We start from the raw sequence: 26,030 nt of genomic DNA, 5'->3' as shown, positions 1-26,030 counted from the left end.
GAGCTGTGCTCTGCAGGAGGACCACGCCTTCCCCACTGCAAGTCAGGTCTCAGCACTGGCAGGTGCTCGGGAACAAAAAGGCCTTTGACTCTCAGATAATGCTTTAACCAAAGGTTAAAGGTGCAGGAAAGAGTGCCAGGATCAAGCTCTTGGGCAGCGATGCACTGTGTGAAGGATTCGCTATGGGAGGCAACTATTAATGAACTTGTACAAAAAGAAATATTTTGAGAAATCAGATGGAAACTATTTTAATTATCATTCTGGAAAGTCAGAATGGACATTAAATCCAGGCAACAAAAGCAAACAATTGGCATTTCTCAATCAGAACATTTTAGGATTTCTGTTAAATTAAAATTTACAGTTTCAGCATTTTATCCCTAATTTCTGGTGAAAATAAATATTGTAAATATTGCCTGTGGAAAAGAAATTATAGTGTTTATTTAGTTCTAATTCCTATGATTGCTATAGGGCTATGAAGACTTCTTTATCAAATAGACAATTAATAACTTAGAAGTGATTTGATGGCTTCATCTTCAACGACCATAAGAGTAGGTTTTTATTTTAGGAGCCTCAGAAATGTCTCTATCACCTAAGTAAATTCTGTACTGTAAATTCAAATGAGTAGTTTATTTTTTAAGTTGGAGCATGAAAAATTTCACATATTTTTAATATGAACTCTATATGGCATTCTTTTACTCAGTTTTCAAAAAGCAGCAGTTTGTCTGGAAACATTCTTAAGTTTTTTCTTCCCCAGAGTTAGTGATAAAGAATAAAGTATAATTCTGTAGTCTCTGATTATGAAAGCACTTCAGCACGTGTGATCCCACCTATAAAATTTGAGGGGTCCTCTGTGGTATAGAATTACTCAGATGTTTAAGTGTTTGCTGGTCTAGTCTCAGGTCTGCCCAGATTTGTTTATAAAGTAGCAATGGATCCCTTCGTTTTGTGTTTTCAGCACAAATAACAGTAACATCTCTGGCCCTGATGCTCATTTACTTTAAGGTCTCTTTAGCTGGTTCTGGCAGCACAAGGGAGCCTTAAAGTAGGTGTGAATTACATCCTATCCCACTTGAAGTTTAAAAATAAATCAAAGGGCGGCTGGCAGCATTTTGTAAGGCTCCTTGCCTTACTCACCCTTCACCTCCCACCAGGAACTGTTCTTTTTTTGCAATTTAGTGTTGGCTTGCAGGGGAGCTGCAATGTCTGTGCTGTTTGCTAGGAGACCCCCTCAAAGAGCTTTACTCCATCTGAACAAGTAGACCACATCCTGTTGCTTTCTGTGCAGATGTGAAGAGCCCTGACCCTGCTGAAGCAGTGCCGTTCAGCTGTGAAAAGAGGGAAGGCAGAATCTGGACCTACATTAGTTGCTTGGTGTAAAATCCTGCCTGGTGGGGGTTGCTGGGCTCTGTCCAATATACTAAAGGCTGGAGAGATCCTGGGAAAAGGGCAGCAGCTCTGCAGAATCACTGAGCGTTTTTCCTGGCAGCAAAACCCGGCCGCCAACTGTTTTACAGACATGAGGCTGAGAGGAAGGATTACTTCCTCTGCCCCCTCCCAGCTCTGGCAAAGACACGAGGAGTACAGCTGGATGTGAAGAGCCAGCTGGTATGGTACCATGCTAGATAAAACACCAAATGCACTATTAGCAGAGGAGGCATCCTCCTTCCCACATTGCTCTGTGCTGTGAGTGTGGAGGAATGCAGTCCTGCTGCAATCCTGTGCTCAGAGCACACAGCCTGAGCTGCTGCCGTGCAGGCGTAGCCTCCTGGCCAGCCCAGCAGAAAATACAAAACCAGGCCCATTTTATTCACTGTGCAAATTAGGCAGCAGAATGGAGTTAAAAGGCATGTTCCTTGTCATCAGTTAATGAGTTTCTGCACTTATAAACATGATAACATTTTTAGGCTCTTAATGCTGACTCAACAGGATCTCCATCTTATCAGCTGTAGTTTGTGTTATTAATAGCACATGCACAAAGGAAATGTGTGCTGGCGCTTCCTGCTGCTTGAGAAGATCACACCCTGGACTTTCTTGAAGCACATTTTTATCTTTTAACATATTCTAGGTCCGGGTTGTCTCCTGTTGAGTTGCTTGGTCCTGCCAAGTGGAAACATTTTCCTAAGACAGCAAAAAGCTGTCTCCTTACACAACTGCACTTCTTACACAGGTACAATTGCTCTGCACAGTGAGTGCAGAGTCAGGACTGCAGAGGTGATGCAGAAGCTCCTGTACCTCCAGATGTGACCCTGCTGCCTGCTGTCCTAGAGGTTTGAGAGGCTGGCGCTTTTTTTTTTTGGTGGCCTGGATTCTTTCATGATTTTTCCATTTGCTCTTTTTGTGGAACATTAAAAGTACTTCATAAAACAGTACTCGCATGTTTACTCACAGGGCCAATGCATCTTTGGACTTTCAAGAGAAAGAGTGATCAACTCATTTGTTTCAGGTGTATTTTGTTGGGAACTTGTCATCCCATCTCAAACCTTTCTTTGAAGCAGCAGCTGCATTCTGTCTGCCAACTGGTAGGGAGGAGAATGAAAGCAATTAGCCAGGCTGCCATCTGCCTGTGGGATGAGCTTCTGGTTATATCTTTTTCCAGGGCCCGTGATTAAGGCCACATCTGCTCAAACATTACTGATAGGTTTGAAATCTTTTAGGTAAGTCAGCAGGAACTAACTGAGGGCCAAGTCAAGAGAAGGGAGAGAGAAGCTTAAAAAACTTACTGCAGTACTAGGAACTTTTTCTGTGCTCTAGTTCTTCCACTTGGGTTATCTGATATTATCCTTGTTATCCTACACATATCACCTTAAGAATGTCTTATGGTTGGATGCTGATTAAACTTTGGGAAATTTTTGGGGTAGTTCCCATTTAAAGTCAGACTGATTTGCTTAGTTTAGCAATCATCAAGCTTTCATGCTGCACAATATGTGTTTGGGGGATTTGACATCCTCCTTACATTTTAAAGATATTTTTAGATTTCAACTTTCAAGTTTCTAGAGTTATGTTTTAGAATATAAGCTTGAGCAGACGGTTTTGTCTTTGAGGTTAACTTGGTTAGCCTGAGATCAGCTCAGACATTTGTTAGCACTGGGACATTTTTTTGAAAATTAATTAATACTAGCAATATACCTATGAATCTCAGAATAACAGAGTCTAGTGTATTGGAATCCTTCTTGATTTTCCTTCGCTTTACTTTGTATCTCTCAAATAGGTTTCATGGGGAAATGTATTTGCTTTTCTTTTTGAGAGGATTTTTTAGTGTTCTGGTGCCACCTATTGAATTCTTTTCAACTGTGTCCTACTCCATTGCTATAATGAAGCGGATCAGGGAGTAGAATCACAGGAGAGCAGGAGACCCTAGAGAGGCATAAAACTGCCATGAAGTTCTGTTAAAATGACAGTGCTTAATTATAGGGGGGGGAAAAGGACAATCTCGGACTATTATTTACCATAAAGTTTTAAGACACTGCTCTGAGCAAGGCAGTTGGACCAGGGGATCTCTTGAGGTCTTTTCTAACCTAGAGTTCTATGATTATGTTTAATGTTTGGCATCTCTCACTGGGAGTGAGCTATAAACTCTATTTAAGCTATTAGCATATTCCTAACTTTACAAAGGGGAAGATGGGGAAAATTATTTTCACAGGATTCTTAAGGAAGTGAATGAGGCAACCAGAAACACAATACCAACAAGATTATGATTCCCCCTTATCTCTTATTATCTCTGCTTTACTCGGAAGAGGCAATCTTGATGTATGTATTTTTGTCTCTTATGTTTGCATCAGAGATAGGTAACTAGTTTGAAAAGTATTTCTGAATGTTTCACTAATCTGAGAAGAGTTTAATTTAGGACTTTTCCTGCAACTTCTTTTATTTTGTTCTCAGAAAAGTTTTTAAGTGAAATTTAATTTGTGTTGATGCTCATGGGAAGTTAATACTTGGCTTGACGTATATTTGATGTGCTAAACCAATGTAAGATTTGGGAAGGGAGGGGGAATAATTGATTCTTCAGCTAATAAGCCATTTGAAAAAAGACAAATCACATTATGGAATTTAGAATGACTAGCTTCCAACTTTCAAACACTGAATTGAAAACCATGAAAATACATTGAAAATTTATTGCTTATGGCAAATATGAATGGATATGAACGTTAGCTTTTACAGGGTTCCTTGGCAGTTAAATGTCTATAGTTATAGATCATAAAATTATTGTAAAGAAATACTGCAGACAAGGGGTTTCAGATGCTGAAGGTATATTGATAGTTCAAAAGATCACCTGTATTTTTCTTTCTTATCTGTAACTTCTCTTAGGTTAGGAAGCTTCATGTGCTAAGATTCTGTGGCTTTGAAAAGAATGCATGGTCTGTGTTTCAATGATGATATATAGATATAAATGAATTAACATACTAGACCTGTGAATGTAGTGGTTTCTACACCCATGTTATTCGATCAGTTATCAGTCTGCTACATTTTAGAGATTATCTTCTTACAATTTAGAGCAATGTTATTTTGACAGTTTCGTATGATTTCAGGCAAACCTCATAGATCCATATTCTTATCTCATGGACCCTTCCCCACTTCTGTAAGAAATAAATGCTGCATTACTCTTTTTAGGCAAACTTCATTTGACTTCTGTTGATACTTTTTCTTTAAGGTATCAGACTACTATCTTTTTCCAAATTGTAATTTGTGGTTAGAGTTCTTACATAATGTACAGTCCACAATAAATTCAATTGCTCACTAGAAAGGTATTTGCAAGACTTTAGTTTTTGTGTACATTCATATTCATATCATGGCTTAGAGACACTTCATGGCAGTTCCAGCACCAAGAAATTCTCACTCCCTGCAGGTGACATTGCCATCACCGATTGTATGTTTTTAATGGCTGTTGTCAGCCTTCTGAACTGTCCATATGGGGTGCAGAATCCATGGTGGCCACTGAGCAGCCGACACGTTTGCTGCTGCTTGGCAGGAGGAGAAAATCTCTGGAGCCCCAGGATATCTGCTTGTGTTGATCTTCTGTGTCAGATGTGAGGGGCATGGTTTTGATGCTGACACATAACAGGATACTTACGTACCCCTCACAAGAACTGCAGTTTCTCACATAAACCTGCCTTTTTGCTTTAAAGGTTGAAGGAGTTTATTTTCGAAAGAGTAAAGCTATAGCAGTTGTGAAGTGCCATGTAGGGAAGCTGAAGTAACAGAAATATAAACAAGGAAGTACTATCTGAAAAACACATGCCGCAAAAAATAGATAAACAAATTCTGAGAAACAATCATAGTGGGAAAGGTCTGGTAGAAAAAGTGCAAAAGAAGGAGGAAGGAAGAGCAGAAAAACAGATGCATGGAATTTTGTCAGATGGGCCCTGAGCAGCCTGATCTGCTGGGTGGCATGCCTGCCCATGGCAGGGGTGTTCGAACTAGGTGTTCTTTAAGATCCCCTTTAACCCAGACCATTCTATGATTCTATGGCTGTATATTTGATACTTTGGGGCTCTGTCTGTTGCTACATCCTCTAAATGTAACTTAAGAATGTGTAATTTCCTGGGGAAAGCTTAAGTGGTATTTAGCAGGACAAAATGTATCTTTTTTATATTTTTGGCAAATTCGTTGAAAGTTTACATGACACTTTTTCTCTCTTTCTCTTTTTCAGGGATGGAGACAACAACAACAACAACTTTGCCTGGTAAGCAACAATTTACATGGCAGAACTGCACTGATTTTTTTTTTCCCCCTGACAATTTCTTTATTTTTCTCACATACAGTTAGTTACCTCACAGAGTGTAAAATGCTTTTCCAGTCACTCAATAAAATGAAATATGCTGTCTTAATAGGCAGGAATATTAGACAAGTCTGGTTTTGAGTCATGTATTTAGGTATATTTTAAAGCACAGCATTTCGTATGAGAGGCACAATCATAACCAAAAAAGAATATACTTACTGGTTATTTATCTGACTCCTGTTGAATCCTCCACGCTTTAAATGTTTGCTGTGCCTTTGCTTCGTTAAAAATTCCCAGTGTGTCAGTACGAGGGTGCTCCAGCGGTGTGGGCAGCCGTGTCCCCCTCGGGGCACACCCTGATGAGCACTACCGACGCTGCTGTCCCTGTCACCGCAGGTGCCACCCTCGCACACAGCACGCACCTCTCGGCGCACGCCGAGCGCAGCCCCGGCGCGGCGCCCACCGGCCCGGCACGCACCGGCTCCTCCGCCGCCCTCCCCGCACGCACCCCCTCCGCCGCCGGGAACGCCGCACCAGGTTCGCTGTCCTCCTTCACACACCACGCTCTGCTCTCAGAACTCTAGGGGAAAGCGAAGCCGTTCTGCAGAAGGGTAGCCTTTTTCAGCTCATGGTTCATCGAATTGAAGAGGTGTCGGCTCTTTGGCACAGCGGCAATACCAGGATTACCTGCAGCATCTGAGGGCCAGGCCTTGCAGGCACCACTGTGCACCATCAAAACGCCAGCTGCTGCCACCAAGGCTGTCCCCAAAGCAAGAGCAACAGGAATGAGCCTAAAAGAGAATATAGAAACCTGTCAGTGGTTTATAAACAGGGAGATAAATAATGAGATATTGTCAGAAATATAGTGAGCAGGATACGTGGTCTGGCAAAAGAGCCCTGCCTAGAGTTGTTGTTTGTGAAACAGCACAAGCACTATTCATAATTGTGTTTTACTGTAAGAATATAGCAAAATGTTCTCGTTTTTCCCAGTTCACAAATTGTAACATTATTTTTATGTTGACTTCATCTGGTATTATGACTAAATAATGACCGAAAGAATTGTCATTGTACACTGCAAAATTAATTTGTAAGGGATATACTCCTAAAAAATTGCTTTCTATTTAAATATTCATTTTTTGGGTTTATTTACTACACTAACATAATTTTTCTTTCAGCAGTCTTCTCTAAATTACAAAAATCCCTTAAGAAAAAAAAACAAAACCGGAGAAGTGCTGTAGTGTAAGACATTTCTGATGGCAAAGCCATATAAAAAAACTAATTTCACTTTTTAATGCTGATATGTTGTTTATTTTCTTACAGATGATTACAATTCAACATCCTTGCACAGCACCAACTCATCAGACAGCATGCCAGCAAGCACTGGGATCAGCCCCACTCTCAGCTCCACTCACACAATAGGTGACAAACTTGCACACAGTTACCACAGTTCTGAAAATACATCAAGCACAGAAAATGGGTTTGAATCAGACAATTCATTTCGATTGTATCAAACCCAAGCATACAAATTAGGCATACAACTGCATTAAACTTAAGGGTGTTTTTAGGAACCTTACTGTTTTTGAATAATATTAAAGATACCAGATTTGTTAGTTGTAATGCAATTGCAAAATAGAAATTATTTCCACACAGTGACTCATAGTAGGAGGGTAAATCTGTCAATTATTGTGTCAGTACTCCTCCTGTTATTCACAGAAATTTGCCCAAGCAGCAAAAAGGTGTGAATACATCCAAGATCTGTGTGCCTCTCTGTCTTCTGGTGTCCTCCCTTTGGTTTCACACAGTAGAAATGCTTTCTTGGGATCTAGTAGTTCAAGCACTTACAGTGATTTTAGTTGCCGTCGGGCTGTAAGAAATTACTCAGGTCAGTAAAATATATGTATGTGCTTGTGCAAAGTACATCCAGGAGCTGGACATTTTCCATCTTTTTGAACTGTCCTTCGAGTAGTTGTAGGCTGCTGTCTGCTCTTTGACAAACTGATCTTAGCTTTTACTTGTGGGTGTTCTGCCCCTAAGAATTTTGGTGACTCTCTAGTGGTCCCTCTCAGTTTGCCCTCTCCTTAGAGCCACTGTCCAGTCAGGTGACTCCTAGCCTGGAGGCAGGCAAATCTAGGGCCTGCTTTCTATGAAAAATATTAGCTATTAGACAAAGTGTGTTTTAGTGACACCTTTACCTTGGGATATATTAATTAACTGTTTTCAGGATAAGTTCTTTGCTTAAGCTTCTGTACAGAAAATACCAGCAAAAATTTCTTTTGGGCATCCCGGTGTAAAAGTAGCCATTAAATGATCTGTCCTCTTGTATAAATCTCTTTCCAAAGGCAAGAATGGCCATGCAAAAAGCAGCTAAATTTTGTTTCTTTGGTGACATTTTGTACTGCTCAGTTACCTGTTCCACAGCATACCTATCCTGGAAAACTGCTGTAGTTTATCATACTGCTATGAGAAAGTGTGATTTTGGAATATTCTTGTGTAACTTTGTACTCAGAAATGATACTAACAACCAGTTTGATTTCCATTTCATTAATGTCAGTGGAAAATTGTGAAAGACACATGATCATTAAAATAATTACTTAAAGAATGGGAAGTTTTCTTCCCTCTTTCAAACGCAAGAGGAGTGCTAAATACATTTACTTGTATTGAATATATTGAATAAAGAGTTTGGGGCAGTACTGGTCACCCTTCTCCAATGCTTTGTGGAAAAAATAACCAACCTGTTAAGACAGACCTTCATATTGTTTTCTTTTCTTATAGAAACTACCACAGCGATACCTGAAGCAACTTGTGGTAAGAACCAAACCCCTTATTGTCCTTCAGTCTTGAAATGTGACCAAATACAGAAAATTGGTAAAGTTGATAAAGCAGTAAAAAAATAAAACTGATCAATTAGCATCTTGGGTTATTTTATAAAATGTCTTCCAGTTCTGGAAGAAGTAAGATTAAAATTATTTAACAATTTTGGTCTTTTCACCTCCATTTACTGTGGTTTTTCTTTTAGATATTATTGAAGACACAAAAGATTGTAAGAACAACTCTGAAATGGCTGAAGTTATACTGAAAAATCTCCCAGAAGACAGAGAATATTTTATTTTGGGGGATGGCATAAACAAAACTGTGAGTTCCAGCAACCGTTCAGTGGAGCTTCCGAAATGCCAGATATACACTGTTCAAGTTAAAAATGGCAAGTGTTCAGACAGTAGTGCTTCTTCTTTTCGTGTTCCAAAAGGTAGGTGTAAAAGGGTCTTAGTAGTCTCTTTTTTCTTTTAATTATTTTTATATGCAGCAATTCAGCTTTCCCAGTTTCTTTGTCTATTTTTTGCCACTTTTCAGAGAATCAGACAGAAAGTTTTCATTATTTGTCCATGGTTTGCAAGATATTTTGAAGTTGCACATTAAAATTTCTCAGTATTTTCTTCAAGAATAATGTAAATAATCCATAGTTTTTTAATTCTAAAGAACAAAGGGAACTTTACCTGCACTGGCCATATGCAGTGTGGTAAACAACAGCAAGACCAGCCACCACTTCAAAGCTGGTGTTTATGCTGAATATCTAGATTAAAACTTTAATTTATTATTTGAATATCTGTGTGTCTTTATCTCATGAAAGCTTTTTTAATTTTTACTTTCCATTTCTTATTAAATTCTTTGTATATTATTCTATGTGATTATATCTTCATATTGCAGAAGAAGTCAAAAAACATAAATGAACTGTTATTTGAAGACTCAGTCACAATGATATATAATATTCTTCCTTTCCAGTCATCAGTGGAACTCTTGCAGCCGATTACATAACCAACACATCTGCCGAGTTATGTTGGAAGAGGTCACTTACCTGTGCTAATGTGGCTGTTACCTGCAATGGTATATCACCTCTAAAGTATTCTAAATGTGGTTTATTTGTCTATTTATCTTCAGAAGCATTGTTGATGTTGTCTTTTGGTGAGAGACTGGCAGATCTAAATTAATTGTGCCGGTCTCAGGGAAGGGTAGCTCAGGATTCCTGGGATTTCTAGTTGGAGGGCTACCATTCCCCACACAGTGCGGATCTGTGAAAGTTCAAACCCAGAGACCTCTTTTGATGAGTTTATCAGCTTCACAAGTTGCACAGACTCTGGAGATTTTGAGGTCCTGTTTGTTTTTCTGAAGGGGAGCTGAGCAGTTTGGAAATGCTTCAGTCTGGGGGTGTGCTGGGAGCTGCCCCCTTGCAGGCTGCCTTGGCCACTGGCTGCGCAGGCTCCTGGATGGTGTGAGGCCAGGCTCTCTTCACTGGAGCCAGCCAGCCTGAGGACGTGGCACCCAGTGTGATAGGAAGATATGGATGCTGGATGGCCTCATGTGTCCCAGAAAAATGGATGATGAATGTCTGGAGCTGGAGATTTCCTGCTTCAGGGAGCTGGGAAGCCATTCTAGGGTTCTGCCAGACTCCGCATAACATGTTCTGATTTCTGTAGGAAAGATGTTTCCTTAGGAAGTCAAGTCATGACCTTTACTGATGAAAAGTAAAGATCTATGCAAACTAAGTTAGTGTGTAAGAACCTAAAATCTAGTCATTGGATCAGGTTGTGCATTTTTCTGTTTGGAATATTATGATAGTTTATTACAATTATATAAAATTATATTGAATAAACATGGTAAAGAAAATCTTGGTTAAAATGGTGCCACATACTTTTGGAGTTGTAAAAAATATTGATAAAACTCTTCTTATGTCTACAGATTCATGGTCTACACACTTAAGACATGAAAATCAATTTTGTGGAATCCTGGAACATTTATCACCAAATCGTCAGTACCACTGCACTGGATCCATATATTTTAATGAAAAGAATGTTGACAACCAAAACATCACCGTGCATACAGACTATGGTGGTAAGTGTAATGCTTACTTTTGCTTTAGATTCCACATATTTCTGAGAACCCCTACTATGAAACCCATTATCTGAGTTTCCTGGGGTTACAGATTCACTTTGAGCAGCGTTCTCTGCCAAGCTCAGCTTCTCCTTCGGCCCCATCTTCCTGGTCTCCTGCCCTCGTGGTTGTTCTTTGATTGCAGTCACCCTCTCAGTCTTCCAGTCTGAGCCTTTCTTTCCTTCAGTCAGAGACTGTGATTATTTTTTGCTGTTGTTTTGGAAACTGAGAACGTGGTCAACTATATGGAATTATGAATGAAGAGGCACACACAAAAGAAGTGCAGACCTAGTCTGAAACAAGTCTTAAATTCTTGATCTGAAGACACTGGACAATTTTAGTAAAATGTGATGTTGCTGTTTTCACCTTGTCCTGAAGTAATTAAATGTATGAAATTACTGTAATATGATGCTTTTACATATACTCAGTTTATACTTATGTATACTTTCTTGAAATAGAGTACAAAAAATATTACATGTTGTTGGTATCTTTCTTTAGTGTCAGATGAAATTTAATCTAATTAATCAAAGTGGGTAAAAAGAGGAATACTTTTAATTTATTGCTAATTATTGTTATTCTTCTTTTACAACAGTTCCAGATGCACCACAAAACCTTACGGTACCACATACAAATACCACATGTGTAACAGTTACATGGACAAAACCTGAGGACACTTCGAAAGGTCACATACATGGCTACATTGTGAAATTCTCTGTGAACGGCAGAAGTAAGTATATTCACTGTTAAATAATTCATTACATGTACATAATTACAGGGCACCAAGCATAATGCACTGTCAAATCCTACTGGAATCTCTTAACGCTGCAATTTTTTTTAGACAAATGTTATAAGTTCCTTCCTTTAAGGTTGTTGCAGTTGAACTTTCAATTGAGATTATTCAGTTTACCATGTCAGGACATGACCCTGTCACCCTTCAGTTGGCATAAACGTACAGCAGTTAGGCATAAACATGTTAAGATAGGTATAGCCAAGGGATTGTCTTCTGCTAAATGGCCAGTCCTTTTAGATATGCCTGTGTAGGCCACCTTACATTTCAATGAATAAATTTGTATCCATTCTACTGGGGTCATGTTCTCCTGATGCAAGCTTTTCTTCAAAACAAGAACTGGAAAATGAGATTTTTAACATGAAGAGCCTGGTAGTAATAAATATGTATCAGGTTTAACCTAGTCCTGGCTTGATTCATCTCTTAGGCTGAATTCAGCCTTTCTGTTCACATGCTGCAGGTTATGTAAACCTGGGCTGCCACAGGAGCCAAAGGCTGCCATGCTCCTGTGCTCCTCTGATACAAATAATCTCTCCCGTTCTCCATGCCCTAAATTTGACCACAACCCGAAAAGATGGCAGCCCCATGATCCACTTTCTGTGGCTGGTTTGGTTTGGCCAGTGTAGGAGACAGAGGTAGGAGTGTGTGGGTGCAGCGAGGTGCCATGGGAAGCAGGCAGAAGGAAACATGGAAAGGCCATGGCTCCCCAGCTCCCCAAGCCACCCAAGCCCAGCTGCAGTGTGGGCAGTGCCTTTGCTCCTGTTGCTTGCCATGCAATTCCTTTCTTCTGCTGTTTGCCACTCCTGAAAGCAGGACCCCCGCAGCATCTCTGGCATCACACCAGGACAGACTTGCTCAGTGTGCAGTGGCACCTTCTACTTACTGCTTCCCAGGCTGAATGTACTCTTTATATATAAATACTCTGTGTGTATTTATGTATTTCCTCCTCTTCCTGAGCCTTCACTTAGCATTAGTAAGCAAAGCAAAGCCACCAGATTAAGGTAATTAAAATAGAAATACACATGAGTGGTTTCAGGTAGCTCTGATAAAGTGTAAGGGTTCTTGTGCTCCTAACATAGATTTCATTAATTTCATTAACTTCATTTTTCAGTTGATCATCACACAACAGTCAGCACAACTCACTATACTTACAATGGATTTGAGCCTTATACCACAGCTTCTGTAAATGTGTCTGCGTATACAAAGAACAGTCGCAATGAGACACTTGAAAGCAGGAGTGAAATGCGTGAATTTAGAACAAAAGCTGGAGGTAAATCTGTTTGCTAACTGTTATGACCTGGGCTTATACTAACACAAAGAATTTGTACTTTCCTGGTGTAGTTCATTATATTTTCTACATGGTATTACTATTAGCCAAGAAACTTAGAAACATTAAAATATTTGTACTGACATTCATATCATTAGTGTCCCTTTTAAAATTACTTAATGTTGATCTATTTTTTAATTATGCACTTTGTATTAGTATTTTTCTTATATATATTTTTTTAAAAAGAAGATTTCATTAATTTGAAACTCTTGTGAAGTTTCTAGGAAGCATTATGTCCCAATATAAAGCAAACATTTGAATTAAACAAAAAGAGAATAAAAAAAGTCTGTTTTTACTTTGTGGCATGAAGACTACAAAGATGTGCAGCCTGTACCTTTTATTGTGTAGTTACCTGTTTGCTTGAAGCAGATCCAGGCTACACCAACACTGTCCATCTGTAATGGATGTCAGTTTGGATGTACCCATACACAGCTTCCAACATGAGGTTAAAGGTGAAAAAATGTGTGCCAGTTCTTCTGCTGACAGAAAGGTCTTTTTGGGGCTATCCTTTCAAATGTATAGTTAGAAGTATACAGGGATCAAAATTGTCACCTGAAGCCCCACAAAAAAATAAAAAGGCTGATAAATTAATTTACTGATAAATATAAACAGGTTCATCTGGGACTTAACTGTAATACAAATTTAAGTATAGCTTCAATTTTTGGGTAGCCCTAATATGAGCATGATTATGGTTGTTTTCTCTATGAAAATCTAGTTTGAGCATATTATCTTCTGGAGCCCCCACTTTCTGGGTTCCACTCATTTTAATAACTCATTTAGATTTAAGTCTACAATATAAGTTTATGGATGTGCAAACAACATCATTTCCCTTTTTTTTTTGAGAAAATAATGAATTGCATCATGAATTAATGGTATTAAGTAGACCTTCTCCAACTGTCACAACAGTTGATAATAAGTCAAGCAGGAAGTGGAAGAGTTTCATGACTTCTTGAACTGAAGAATGTATCAGTAGAACACAAGTCCTTGGAAGCAGGAAAACCTCTACATTTTATAAAAGGTGTTTTCAATCTTCAGCGAACACAGAAATATTCACTTTCTCCTTGTCAGAGCTCTTTCAGCAGCATGTAGAATAGGAATCTAACAGATCTGCCCTGTGGATAAAAATGATCAGCTATGATGTAACCTCACGTTCAGCCAAGTCAAATATCCCACCACTCCTCACATGGGATATTTGATCTGCCTATAAAGCCTTACATGCTTAGCTCTTCATATGAAGAAAAAAGCAGCTGCCAGGGTTTTTATTCTTTCCTTTCCTTTTTTTTTTTTTTTTCCCAATATGCTGTTTTGTGAGTTGACATGATTTTGTAGAAAGTTTCCATGGTGGTGTTCTGTGTGGAAATATGGCTACTGAGATAAGGCTACTGAAATGTGGCTACTGAAATGAGGCTGCCTTACTCAGGCTGCCCCATTTCTTTCTGAAAGGTTTTATCAGGTCTCAGTAAAAGGTCTCTTGGCTTTGCCCCTCAGTCTGAAACCTGCAACATTTGCTGCAACATACAAACTAGAGTTTGAAACCACAGATTAGATTTAACATATTCTGTATCATTAAAAAGTTTTTGTGGTTTTAAGCCAGACTTAAGTGTAAGGACATTGTTCCAAATATTAGAATATACTAGTGGCACCTGGGAGAAAACTTAATTTACAATAGTTTTGAAATGAATATTCACATGGAGAGCTCTTTTTTCTCCTGTCTTGTCTGTTGCTCCATATTCCTCAAATGAGAAAGTGATGTCAGATGTAAGAGAGATTTGCCATCGTACCGTTTTTGCAGTCTGACTGTCAGTAGAGCCTTCTCAGTTCCACTTCGCATCTTTTCCAGCTTAGATAAACCTATGATTAAGTCAAAATTCATTTTACTTATCTTGTTAAATTGGGACTGAATTTTTTAAGGAAGAAAATATATGAAGTTCTTGAGAGAAGAGAGGAAACAGACATGAGCACATACACCTTGAAATGTTAGGTTTGAAATGATGAGAATAGAGCAAGTAACCCTTTTTCTTGTCTACAGTACCAGAAAAAGTGCGTAAGGTTAAAACAACATTGACAGCTGATAATGCTGTCCATATTACATGCGAAAAAGGAAAAGAGTTTGGACCACAAGCAAAAGTTGTATTGATTTGGGAGATTGATGGAAAAAATGAAAAGGACCATAATGACAAGCAATGTGAATTTAAAAAAGAAAATCTCTTGTACTTGACAAAGTATAAATTTAAGGTAAGTTAGCTTATTGTATTAAAATATATAAAATATTGTTGCATTTTTATTGTTTAAGCATATTATGCTTGATTTTAGAAAAAAAATCAAGAATAATAGATTTTAGAAAAAAAAAAAGTCAAATATGGTGGCAGAGAAGTCAATTTATAATCGCTAGGCCTTAGGTGTGAAAAAGGAATTATTGTTAGTTTGGAACTAAAATGCATATGTGCCTAACCTATCAAGCAATCCCTGGTGCTATTCCACATAGGTTCTAACAGCAAGAAAAATGCAAGTCAAACAGATGGTTTCTACTTGGGTCAGAGAGAAGTTTGGGGTTTCTATAAGATTAAAATACTTTCTTGAATATGACTGATATCTTAGTTTCTAAAACATATTCCATTTGATGAATGAAGATTTTTGGTCCTTCAGGGACTGATTAGTGCTAAAGCAGTTCAGATCCTTTTCCACGTCCTTACATCAACCTCTCACAAGCCAGCCCTTGTGTCTATACAAAATACATCATCCTCTCTTTACACATTTCACTTTCCTGAAGGCTTCCGGCAATTTTCTCTTCTGTCAGGCATTTCACCCTTTTGGGGTTGTCTGCAAAACCAATGGTCTTGTATGATTCCTTTAATATGGCTAGTAGGAATATTTCTTAGATCCTGATAGCTCCTCTCAGTAAAGTGTAGGCAAGAAAGCAACCAGTAAGAGTGATGGAGTTCTACTACTTTCAGGAAGCACAGTCCCACAATCTTTTCCTCCTTTTCTGTTTTACCTGCAGAAATGCAGTATCAGAGAATTTGAGTAGTCACATTTCATGTCAATATTTTGTCAGTGTTTTCCCAAAGGATTCTGCTCCAAGTTTTATATTTGGAAAATAAAGGTGGGGTCCTGCAGGAGCAAAAGATCCTTGCACTGTCCCATAGCACAGGACCTCTGTGCCATTTAGGGTTTTTGTCCACCACTTTGAGTGAGCAGTTTTCCTTACAGAAGCAATTTGCTTCTGCACCTCTAAATTGTGGCTTCTGCTTTGCACTTATTTTGCTTAATTCTTACACAAAAACCAGAGAAAGCCTTATGGGCTCAGCTGGTAATGAGAGGATTCTGGTCAAGTTATAGAAGACTCAAGAGTAAAAAAAAAACCAGTGTGAAATATTTGACTACAAGCTGTCTTTTAGATCTGATAGGAATTTCTATTAAGGAAATGTAAAAGATTGAATAAATATTAAATATACGAGAAAACATAAACACAGCAAAACAAAGTTAGTGTTTTAGCACCATTTAAAGTACCCAAAAGTTAATGATGCAAGAAAGCACCTTATTTAATTAAACTTCTCTGAATTACTTACCCATACAAAATTTGTACTAAAAACATCAAATTAAATGTACTAGTATTTATTGTTGTAGCAAATGGGGTTTTTATATATTTCATGGTTGTTTTTCAGGTTTGAGAGGCTTAATAAAGGATAAAATTGATTTTACTTTGAGATGGATCTGATTTTTATTTTGTAAAGTGTGTTTCATATTTTTCTAAATTCTTTTTCCTGTCATCTCCATATTTTTGAGTCCAGATCTTGCTGTAACTTGGGTAGAAACCTGAACTGCACTATAAATGTCAATACAGAGATTGACAGCAGACACTGCTGTCAATGATGTTGTCAATAGATGGATGAATTTCAAAAATCCACCGTGCTTTGTTTTTTAAGAATTGTATGCAGAAATTTTTACTTGTCATATCTGAACATTTCTATTATTGTCACCCACTGCATGCAGATCTATGTGTTTAATGGAGAACATGATGGGCCAGCAGTAGTGGAGAGTATAAAAACCAGATGTAAGTAAACATGTACAGCGTCTTTACCTTTAGATTTTTGCACAACATAAACAATGTAAATTGCGAATTCAGTTAAATTGCTTCCAATTAAAAATCCAAACTTCCTTTTTAATAGTTAGTATTTGATCTGCATTTGAAAAATATGTCCATTCAGTATTAATGTAACAGATCATGTTGGCAAGTCATTAATCATAACTCAGAATTATTAGCTGTGGTTTCTTCAGGAAACATTCAAATGCAACTAGAAATTAATTTATCTAACTGACATTATTCACTTTAGGATTCTTTTCCTGTGTTCAGATCCTGCATTTCAGGAGCTGAACATCTGTGACTTGGCAGAGGTTCCCAGCTCCCAGATCAGGAGGAACTGAGAGCTGCACTGTGCAGGTCACAGAGAGCAGGAGACAGGCACAGTAATGCTGAACCAGTCAGTTGTAACATTTTGACAAATGGACATGGAGAATTTAATTTTCTTAATGAAAACATAAAATTCCCTCCTCTACTTTGGCATAGCAAACTCAAACCTGTTTAGTTCTTTTTCTCAAAAAACACCCCAAACCAAAAATTGATGAGTCCTGGTTCCAGGAACATACAGGTTTCTTTAAAAAAAATTAAAATAATAAATGTATTCTTTTTTCTGTTGGTAGATAATTCCAGAGCCTTGATTATATTCTTGGCATTCTTGATCATTGTGACTGTAATTGCCTTACTACTGGTTCTGTACAAAATCTATGATCTCCACAAAAAAAAGCTTAGGTAAGCTTCATGTTTGTCTCCCTCTCTTATATAAATGGAAGGGGGGGTGGGGGCAACTTTTGATTTTTCCACAAGATTTCACAGTGGGTATTGGCAAAATGTTATAAGTTTGATGTTTCATTAAGACTGGGAAAATATATCCTTTTACCTTTAAATCCTTTTAAAAGAAACTAATTTTTTAGTGTTTGTCTAACAAATATAATGAAATAGGTTTAAAATCTCTCTGCTCTACCCTTGTTCAAGGCACAGAACAAAAGGACTTGTCCCTAGTTTTGTGAAAAAGAAAAAAAAATTCAGAAATACCTGGAAAACCTTTCCTTCATGATTTAAATCAAAAGTAATGAAAATAATCCACACTTCACTGGAATGCTTTTCAATGCTTGTTCACCCTAAACAATATCTCAGGGAGGTGTTGCTTGTTGCAGTGACCCCTGGGTGGCTCAGCAGTTCTGTGGGACAGAGGCTGGCACTAGGATGGCCACTGCCCTCCCTGCTGCCTGTGCCACAGCCCTGCAAAGCCAGGCTCCCTGCAGGGACACAGGAGCTGGGGCCATTTCCTCTGAAACCTCTCAGCCCTCTGGCAGCAGCACAACCTGGTGACTCTTCCAGCCCCTTCCCTTCTCCACTCTTCCCCTTTGGGGGACAGGGAGCTGCTCTTGCTCAGACACAAACTTTTATGTTTAGGGAAGCCAAACTGATTTTTTGCTTGTACAGCTCCAGAAAGCCTGACTTGTTCTTGGCTGCTTAGCATTTAGACTTACTCTATTTTATGTATGTGTTAGTTTTGTCATTAGCAAGAGAAGATGGTGTGAGCAGGTAAAGAAATTAAAAACATGTTTGTTGTAGGTGAGAGGAGCAAAATCATGCAGGTACTAAAACTTTGATGTGGGTACCTTGTTTCCTCGGGGCAGGAGGGCAGGAGGACAAGGATCCCAACCACCTCTGCATAATCCCGGGTGTAGCACTCTTGGTTCACAGATAGTCTGTAATGCAGGCTGCTGGCTAACAGCCCTGGTGTCCTCACACAAAACTGATTTTATTTAACTTACTGTTGTATGTATCTTACTAGTCAAAGCATTTACTTTGCTTCTGCTTCTTACAGCAATTCTTCTGAAGGCGTGAACCTTGTTGCAGGTGAGTATCTTTATATATTTAGCAATTTATATTTATTTCCATTTAGCAAATGGAAATAAAATTAGTCTCAGGTCTTGCTACCACTTTTGGGTTATTTGCATTCTAGTTTGCACACACAGATTACCAAAATCAACATGATAACACCTTATTTGAAAGGCAGAAATACCTCAGTAAATACATAGAAGTATTTATACTTGAGTGAAGTGAAAGTTCATTAGTGTTTGAAAAATTCTTATTTATTATTCAATTAAAAACCCAGTTATTCTAGACAATGTTTGTGATATGCTTAACACTGAGAGTAAATCCAAAATAAAATCCAGCTTAAAATGAAATTTCTCTTTTCTGTGCTCCTTTTTCCAAAACAAGAGACTGAACATTAGCCAGTTTGGGTTTTTTTTTTTCTGAAAAATTTTGAAGACTTTCAAATCCCAAAGACTGAAAATTTTGTGCACCTTTCTGCTTAAGATTTCAAAGCCTGTGAAGAAAGACAGGATCAGCCAATACAAGAAAGCTTCAAGAAAAAAATAATTTAGAACACTAAAATTCACAGAAACTAACTACGTTAAATGGGAAGAAGGACGGTGTTGAAATTCAAATCCATTTGCTTAGATGCACAGTTATCAAAAAATACAACTTTTCAATGTAAATGAAAAATTAATATATGCCTAGTAAGAGGTGTTAAAACTTGTTCAATTGTTATTTTATCATTCCAGATGATATTGCAGATTATTGCAACTCAGAACCTAAATTGTAGAAAATGTGGAAAGTTAGGCAATTCTAACTATATTTTATATTTTAATCATTGACAATATCTGACCAGACCTGCAGCAGAAGACAAGGCTGTGTGACTGTTTTGGGCGTTGAGGCTGTTGCTGTGCCCTGAATGTGAGAGTCACCACACTGTGCAAGAGGATTAATGTGGTGTCCCTGCATGTGGCCTCCTGCAGAGGTGTCTCCAGTCAGGCAGCAGAGCTGGAAAAGTTCTCTTCTTCCCACAGCTTGTTTGCTCACAGCTGGCTCAGGCAAATTTAAAAAAAAAAAAAAATTAGCTTTTTGGTTAATTTATCTGGCAGTTTTAGCATCACATTTACTGAAGTGTAATGTATATTTTCAACATCAGTAACAATAAACATTTGACTTATTTGCACAGTTAAAGATGATGACAAACAACTTCTCAACATAGAGCCAATACCCTCGGAGCTATTGCTGGACACTTACAAGAGGAAGATTGCAGATGAAGGAAGGCTCTTCTTGGAAGAATTTCAGGTTTGCCCTTCACTCAAAGTATACCACAGATTTTTATCCAGGTGGTTGGAAGAATTCCATCCAGGAGCATGTTTGAAGTATATGTACTAGTTAGAAATAAATAAATAATCTAGAAAATTGAGTGAATTCTCATCTAAGATCAAATAGTGCTCTGTTAATTTTGCTACTAGTCTCTCCCCATTGTAACATGAAAATACCATTTTTTCCTGAAAGTGTTCTTCAGCAAAATATTTCCAAATTCATTCCCATATTCATCTGACTATAAGTGAAAGCTATTTTAAATCTAGGCTTAACTAATAAATTAAATTTTGCATTTTACAGAGTATTCCTAGAGTTTTCAGTAAATTTTCCATAAAGGAGGCCAAAAAGAGCCATAATCAGAACAAAAACCGTTACGTTGATATTCTTCCATGTGAGTATTTGTAATAATTTCGACATGTTCTATAAATGTTTGATTTCTCACTGCCTTGAGATAATATAATTATTTTGGTTTAAATTATTTAAACAGATGACCATAACCGTGTTGAGCTCTCAGAGATGCCAGGAGATCCAGGATCAGACTATATAAATGCAAGTTATATTGATGTGAGTGAGTTTTACTTAAAAATAGTCTTAGACACTATGGAAGGAATCCTGTAGTGTGTGCATTTAAAGCATCAGGACCTCAGAGGATTTCCATTGGGGTTGCTTTCACCTTTGTAATGTGTTTGGTATTATTGAATTGTTTCATATTGAATTTAATTTTAAAGTTGCAAATCTTTTAGATTGTTCATGCGTTTTTTCTAAAAGCTGAAAACAATCTACTTTTTACAGGGCTTCAAAGAACCAAGAAAATACATTGCTGCACAAGGTAATTTCTAATCTTAAAAGAAAATGGTTTCTTTACTCACCCATTTTTGTTAGAGTAGTAAAATCCTATTAGTAAGCCTAACGGAAAAATGCAAACCTAACATTTTGAAATTTAATATCACAAAGTTGTCAATGAGGTTTTGCTTAGGGAATTTTGTGGCAATTAATAAATTAGGCAGATTTCTCATGATGTATAATTTTACACCAAAATTTCATAGCAATGCACCAGAGATACAATGGGAGTTTTAAAATGCTGTAGCCTAATGGCAGCGGCCGTAATCAAATCAAGTGTGTGGCTGTTACTTGCATGATCTCTGATTAGCTCTTCAGATTGTGTGGCTAAGCATATCAAGCAGGCAGGTGTTTTTTCATGTGGCTGCACTCTGAAAAAAATCCCTTAAATTATTTCCTTCTAGGTCCCAAGGATGAAACCACAGATGATTTCTGGAGAATGATCTGGGAACAGAAGGCAACGATTATTGTCATGGTGACTCGCTGTGAGGAAGGAAAGAGGGTGAGAAATATCCATCCTTCACTCCTTCTATCTTTCCATCCATCATTTTTCTGAAAACTAAGTGGATTGCTGAGTTGTGCTGAATTACATATTCTTCTGAAGTACTTTTTTTTCCCATTCTTTGCTGTTCTCTCGTTGTGGCAAAACCTGTATTGGAAAGCATGCCAAAACAGTGGTGCCTTATGAATTACCAGTCTTATCAGAAAATATCACTTTAGTCACTGCATTAAGTAGAAGATGGTGAGCTTCCAAATCACAGCTAATTAATCCCAAAAAGGGCCAAGGTAGAACTGTAGTTCCTCGTAGACTTGTCAGAAAAGGTGTGGTGTCTATTTTTCTCCTGTCTATTCTGATATCCTGGCAGTGTCCTCAGTAGATCCTAAAAAGAATATTTTTCCTCTGTTGCCTTTATTTAAGTGGAAGGTTGGCTGCTTCTGGCCTGCTTATGTTCCTTATTCCAGGTACAGCAAGAAGAAGGGGAACTGCTGTTTTAGCTGCAGTTAAAGATGTTGGCAGCCTGCAGATTTACAGCACACCCAAGCTGATGTTATAGGCAGGCAGGAGCAGCAGCTCTCATTGAAGACCAAAAAAGAAGGCATGGAAGTAGCTGCAAACATTTCTCCAGCCATCAGGCAACAGCAGCAGTCACTCTTCGTTGTTTCAATTAGTGTACAGGACTTTCTTTTCCCACTATAAATCTGAAGTTAAATTCCATGGCCATAAATTTCAGGTCAGAGACCTGAGTTGTTGGGTATTTGGAATTGAAAAGTTGGAAAAGCTATACTGGTTTGCCATCTACTTTAAATTAGGCTTTTTTTCTAGCTCTCAGTTCTCTGCCACTTCACTGTTGGACTGCTTTCTTAACTTCATCCCTTCATAGAACAAATGTGCCCAGTACTGGCCATCAATGGAGAACGGCACTGCAACGTATGGGGACATCATTGTGAAGATCTATGAAAGTAAAACGTGTCCAGACTACGTCATTCAGAAACTGCACATCACAAACGTAAGTTGGTTCAAAAGTGTGAGACTGACTGGAACTGGAGTGTCTGTATTCAAAGAGAGAAGGGTCAGCTCTCAATGGAAGATGCTCTGCTGTCTTTCCTAACCATCATGTAGCTTAAGGGAAAGTTTAGATGTAGGTGTAACTTCTTGCAAGAAATATGAGTTAGATATATATTTCCCAACTTCAAAAGGTATTTTTCCTTACAGACAAATTAAACTGTTAATATTAACTATTAATATGCTGCTGAGTGGTAAAAAATTAATATATACAATGTGGTTTCCTTACATATTTACTTTTTTCTTTAACACAAAAAAATTGCCGCTTTGTGTGTATCTCAGCATAACCCTCTGCCACTAAAATCAGTGTGACTCATAGATAACCGTTATCTACCCTTCTGATAATTGTACAGTGGGGCAATTACAAATCCTGGTAATCTCAAGCGTGTTTCTAAATAAATGTGTTTTAAAATTGCCATTTAGATATGTGTAAAATCATTAGGCCTGGTTAATTGCTCTCTTTCACACATCTGAAGTTTACATTGGTTGCCCTATGTGCAATTGCAAACAATATTTGCCATCAAAGGCTAAATGCTCAGCTCAAACCCTTTGCAAAAGTATTTCAATGATGATAAATGGAGCCTAAATAATATTTAAAAGCATTCAGACTGAAAGAGTAAATCTGCTGGCAGATCTTTAGCAAAGCAACAGAATCTGCCCATCTTGATTTGTAATTACAGCTGGAAATTCCTATTCTGCTGTCTCATCTTGCATTAAGATTTACTCAGGAAGTGGTCTGATTAAAAGAAAGCTGTAACTTTGTGTGGTCAGTGAGCAGATCAGGATGTTAAGAATTAACTATTTACAAAGACATTGCTCTGTCATTTGAGGAATCTGACATTAGAAGTAAGTGATTGCAGCAGGTTGAGGGCTGATATTTTTAGAACAGTCTGCTCTTTATTCAGCTGATAGCATATCAATAAAGATAAAATGGATTTAGTTGTGGAATTGAAGAGTGGTCCGTGGCAAGAAAGAGGAGACTTCTGCAGTTCTGGTAGAATAGTGATGTATAATTACTGAAACAATGGCAAATAACAGTATGACTAGCTCTGCCACAACTGGATAATTCAACTATGAGTTGAATTGTGAGGTTAATTAGTGGAAAAATGCCTATGTAGCCAGATAAATCTTGGCCAGTAAAAGAATGTCATTGAGGGGTTTTTCTCATTTGGTTTTATAATCATGGTAATCAAAATTTATGTCCTCTCTCTTAGGCTAGCAGCAACATACCAAAGTCCACTCAAGACTCTGCCTGCTTTGGGCTTTAATCTAGTCACTTAGACTTGTGTACACATCTGTGTACATATACTAATGTAGATATAGATTAATATCTCTTAAAAACCACACTTCACTTTTTCTAGGGAAGAGAAAGGACAGCTGGAAGAGATGTCACTCATATCCAGTTCACCAGCTGGCCAGACCATGGGGTCCCTGAGGATCCACATCTCCTTCTCAAACTCCGACGCAGAGTCAACGCTCTCAGCAACTTCTTTAGTGGTCCAATCGTGGTTCATTGCAGGTAGATATATAATCTTTAAAAAATTTGGTAATGTTAAATGACTGAAACGAAGCTATTCAGGAAAGGGAAGGGGCAGAAGCGTTTGTCCGATCTCAGATTTTGTGACTTGAACACTTGAAAATGAGGCAACAAAAGATACATAAGGCCTGTTTCCTGAAGGATATGAAGGAAATTCAGGTTGATAAAACCTGAGGATACACAGACTTTTGAAAAACAGCCAGATCAATGTTGGGCTGCTCTGGCTATAAGCACCGTATTTGGCCATGTTGGCCCCGCTCTCACTAAAAGACACTAAAAATGCAAACTCATCATTGTTTGTGTTGCCAATTAATTCACAGCAAGAAGTGTTTTCAGTTGCTTTGAGTCCTTTTGTTACACTTTATCAGTTTCGCTCTGTGAGGCCCGCTCTCCCCAGAGAGGGAGTGGGAGGTGCCCATGGATAAGCAAACCCCTCTGTGCCCGCAGCGCCGGCGTTGGGCGCACCGGGACGTACATAGGGATCGATGCCATGCTGGAGGGGCTGGACGCCGAGGGCAGAGTGGATGTGTACGGCTACATCGTCAAACTGCGCCGGCAGCGATGCCTCATGGTCCAAGTGGAGGTAGCTCCTGAAACCCCCTTGAAATTCTCCTGCACTACAGCTTCAGCTGTATTTCTCACAACTGCACTGCTCGGTTCAGTTGAAACTGTTCGTAGAAAATATAGATCTGAAAAATATTAAGAGGGAAAAAACCTTACACTTTTTCAATTTTAGAAACTTCAGCTTTTTATGGTCAGACTTTAGAAGAGGAAGCCAAGGAGAACAGCATATAATTCATAAATGCCAAACTGAGCTTGCATTGATTTTAAAAATTCTAAAATGCATCTGCCTAAGTGCAATTTTTATATGAATTGAGTACAAAAAAATTATGGACTGATGCTTTGCATGTTTTGAACTTATTTCAGCATTTTACAGTTTTAACATTTGTATTTAATATCTGTTAATTGTTAATGCTTAATATTATCAACACTAATGATATTATCACAGGAGTAATAGCTTTTAGTCATGATTTTAAAAAGTGATTTTTTTTTTTTTTTTTTTTTTTTTTTTTTTTTTTTTTACTCTTTAATAACATCATGTTTAAACTCTTCTAATGGGAAACACCAGTCACAGTACATCCTTATTCATCAAGCTCTGGTGGAATACAATCAGTATGGAGAAACGGAGGTCAGTCTCTCAGAACTGCATTCTTCCCTTAACAATCTGAAAAGAAAAGACCACCCGAGTGAGCCTTCTCTGCTGGAGGCAGAGTTCCAGGTAAATAAGCTATGCATTCCAGTTGCTCTTACTTCCCATTATGTTAAAAAATGACTTGCACAATAGTCATGAGCTAGAGATCACTATTACCTAGTGACATTTAGGTGCTCACCTAAATGATCACCTAGTGCTATTTTATTTCTCTGGCACAGAAAGTTTCTTTACTTTCATGAAAAAAGGCTATATACTAATGAAGTTTTGTTTCTGCTTTGGTGTTAATGTTTTTAAGAAAGATGGAGCTCACAGAATGATTACTTGTGTCTGTGTACATGATCTGCTGTGCCACTGTACATGGTGTAGCAGGCATTTTTAAATGGTAGTTTAAAAACTAAAGTAAGGAGTGAGGCACTGCAAGATGAAGACTGGGTGAGAGAGTCCTGAGGAGACAATGATCTCAAGTACCATTTTAATCAAGCATATCAAACATCCTCTTTCTTCAGCGATTGCCTTCCTATAAGGGGTGGCGGACACAGAACACTGGGAATCGGGAGGAAAATAAAAGCAAAAACAGGAATTCCAACATAATTCCTTGTAAGTATTTTCCATTGCCTTATTTTATTCCACCTTGCCTTATTTTATCTGTTTTTTTCTATTAGAAAAAATTTGAAAAATGAGCAAATCACCTTACAGAGTACTATTTGATTAGCATTCTCTAAAATTCTAAACTTAGAGGAATTAAAAAAGAAGAGATGAATTTTTACCAATGTGAAGTATTGGGAGTGTTTATTTCAAACAAGGTTTGCCCTTGGTTCTGCAGTCTGTTGTGAGAGGCCCTTTCTGTTCCCTCCCCTCCACAAATGCCATCCCTGGGGCTGTGTGCTGTGAC

General features: G+C 38.1%; 1 protein-coding gene across 7 annotated transcripts in view; it reads left to right on the top strand.

Moving 5' to 3' along the window:
- Positions 1-26,030, top strand: part of PTPRC (protein tyrosine phosphatase receptor type C) — a 138,290-nt gene that overhangs the window by 107,433 nt on the left and 4,827 nt on the right. For 3 of the 7 annotated variants that reach the window (XM_063407685.1, XM_063407686.1, XM_063407684.1), the window contains 23 exons: positions 5,648-5,680; positions 6,113-6,253; positions 7,037-7,135; positions 8,489-8,521; positions 8,733-8,960; positions 9,494-9,595; positions 10,448-10,600; positions 11,232-11,366; positions 12,538-12,696; positions 14,783-14,988; positions 16,747-16,807; positions 17,455-17,563; positions 18,666-18,697; positions 19,848-19,963; positions 20,285-20,375; positions 20,472-20,548; positions 20,777-20,813; positions 21,229-21,326; positions 22,207-22,332; positions 23,750-23,907; positions 24,373-24,508; positions 25,055-25,204; positions 25,645-25,735. In XM_063407685.1, the coding sequence (XP_063263755.1) occupies positions 5,648-5,680; positions 6,113-6,253; positions 7,037-7,135; positions 8,489-8,521; positions 8,733-8,960; positions 9,494-9,595; positions 10,448-10,600; positions 11,232-11,366; positions 12,538-12,696; positions 14,783-14,988; positions 16,747-16,807; positions 17,455-17,563; positions 18,666-18,697; positions 19,848-19,963; positions 20,285-20,375; positions 20,472-20,548; positions 20,777-20,813; positions 21,229-21,326; positions 22,207-22,332; positions 23,750-23,907; positions 24,373-24,508; positions 25,055-25,204; positions 25,645-25,735 (2,571 nt within the window). The remainder of the gene's footprint in view (positions 1-5,647; positions 5,681-6,112; positions 6,254-7,036; positions 7,136-8,488; positions 8,522-8,732; positions 8,961-9,493; positions 9,596-10,447; positions 10,601-11,231; positions 11,367-12,537; positions 12,697-14,782; positions 14,989-16,746; positions 16,808-17,454; positions 17,564-18,665; positions 18,698-19,847; positions 19,964-20,284; positions 20,376-20,471; positions 20,549-20,776; positions 20,814-21,228; positions 21,327-22,206; positions 22,333-23,749; positions 23,908-24,372; positions 24,509-25,054; positions 25,205-25,644; positions 25,736-26,030) is intronic. The other 4 variants (XM_063407689.1, XM_063407690.1, XM_063407688.1 and 1 more) reach the window with 2 other exon arrangements.

The sequence above is a fragment of the Prinia subflava genome, chromosome 10, assembly GCF_021018805.1.
Source record: "Prinia subflava isolate CZ2003 ecotype Zambia chromosome 10, Cam_Psub_1.2, whole genome shotgun sequence".
Lineage (NCBI taxonomy): Eukaryota > Metazoa > Chordata > Aves > Passeriformes > Cisticolidae > Prinia > Prinia subflava.
The sequence above is the reverse complement of the archived record's forward strand: the minus strand, read 5'-3'. Positions and strand labels throughout refer to the sequence as shown.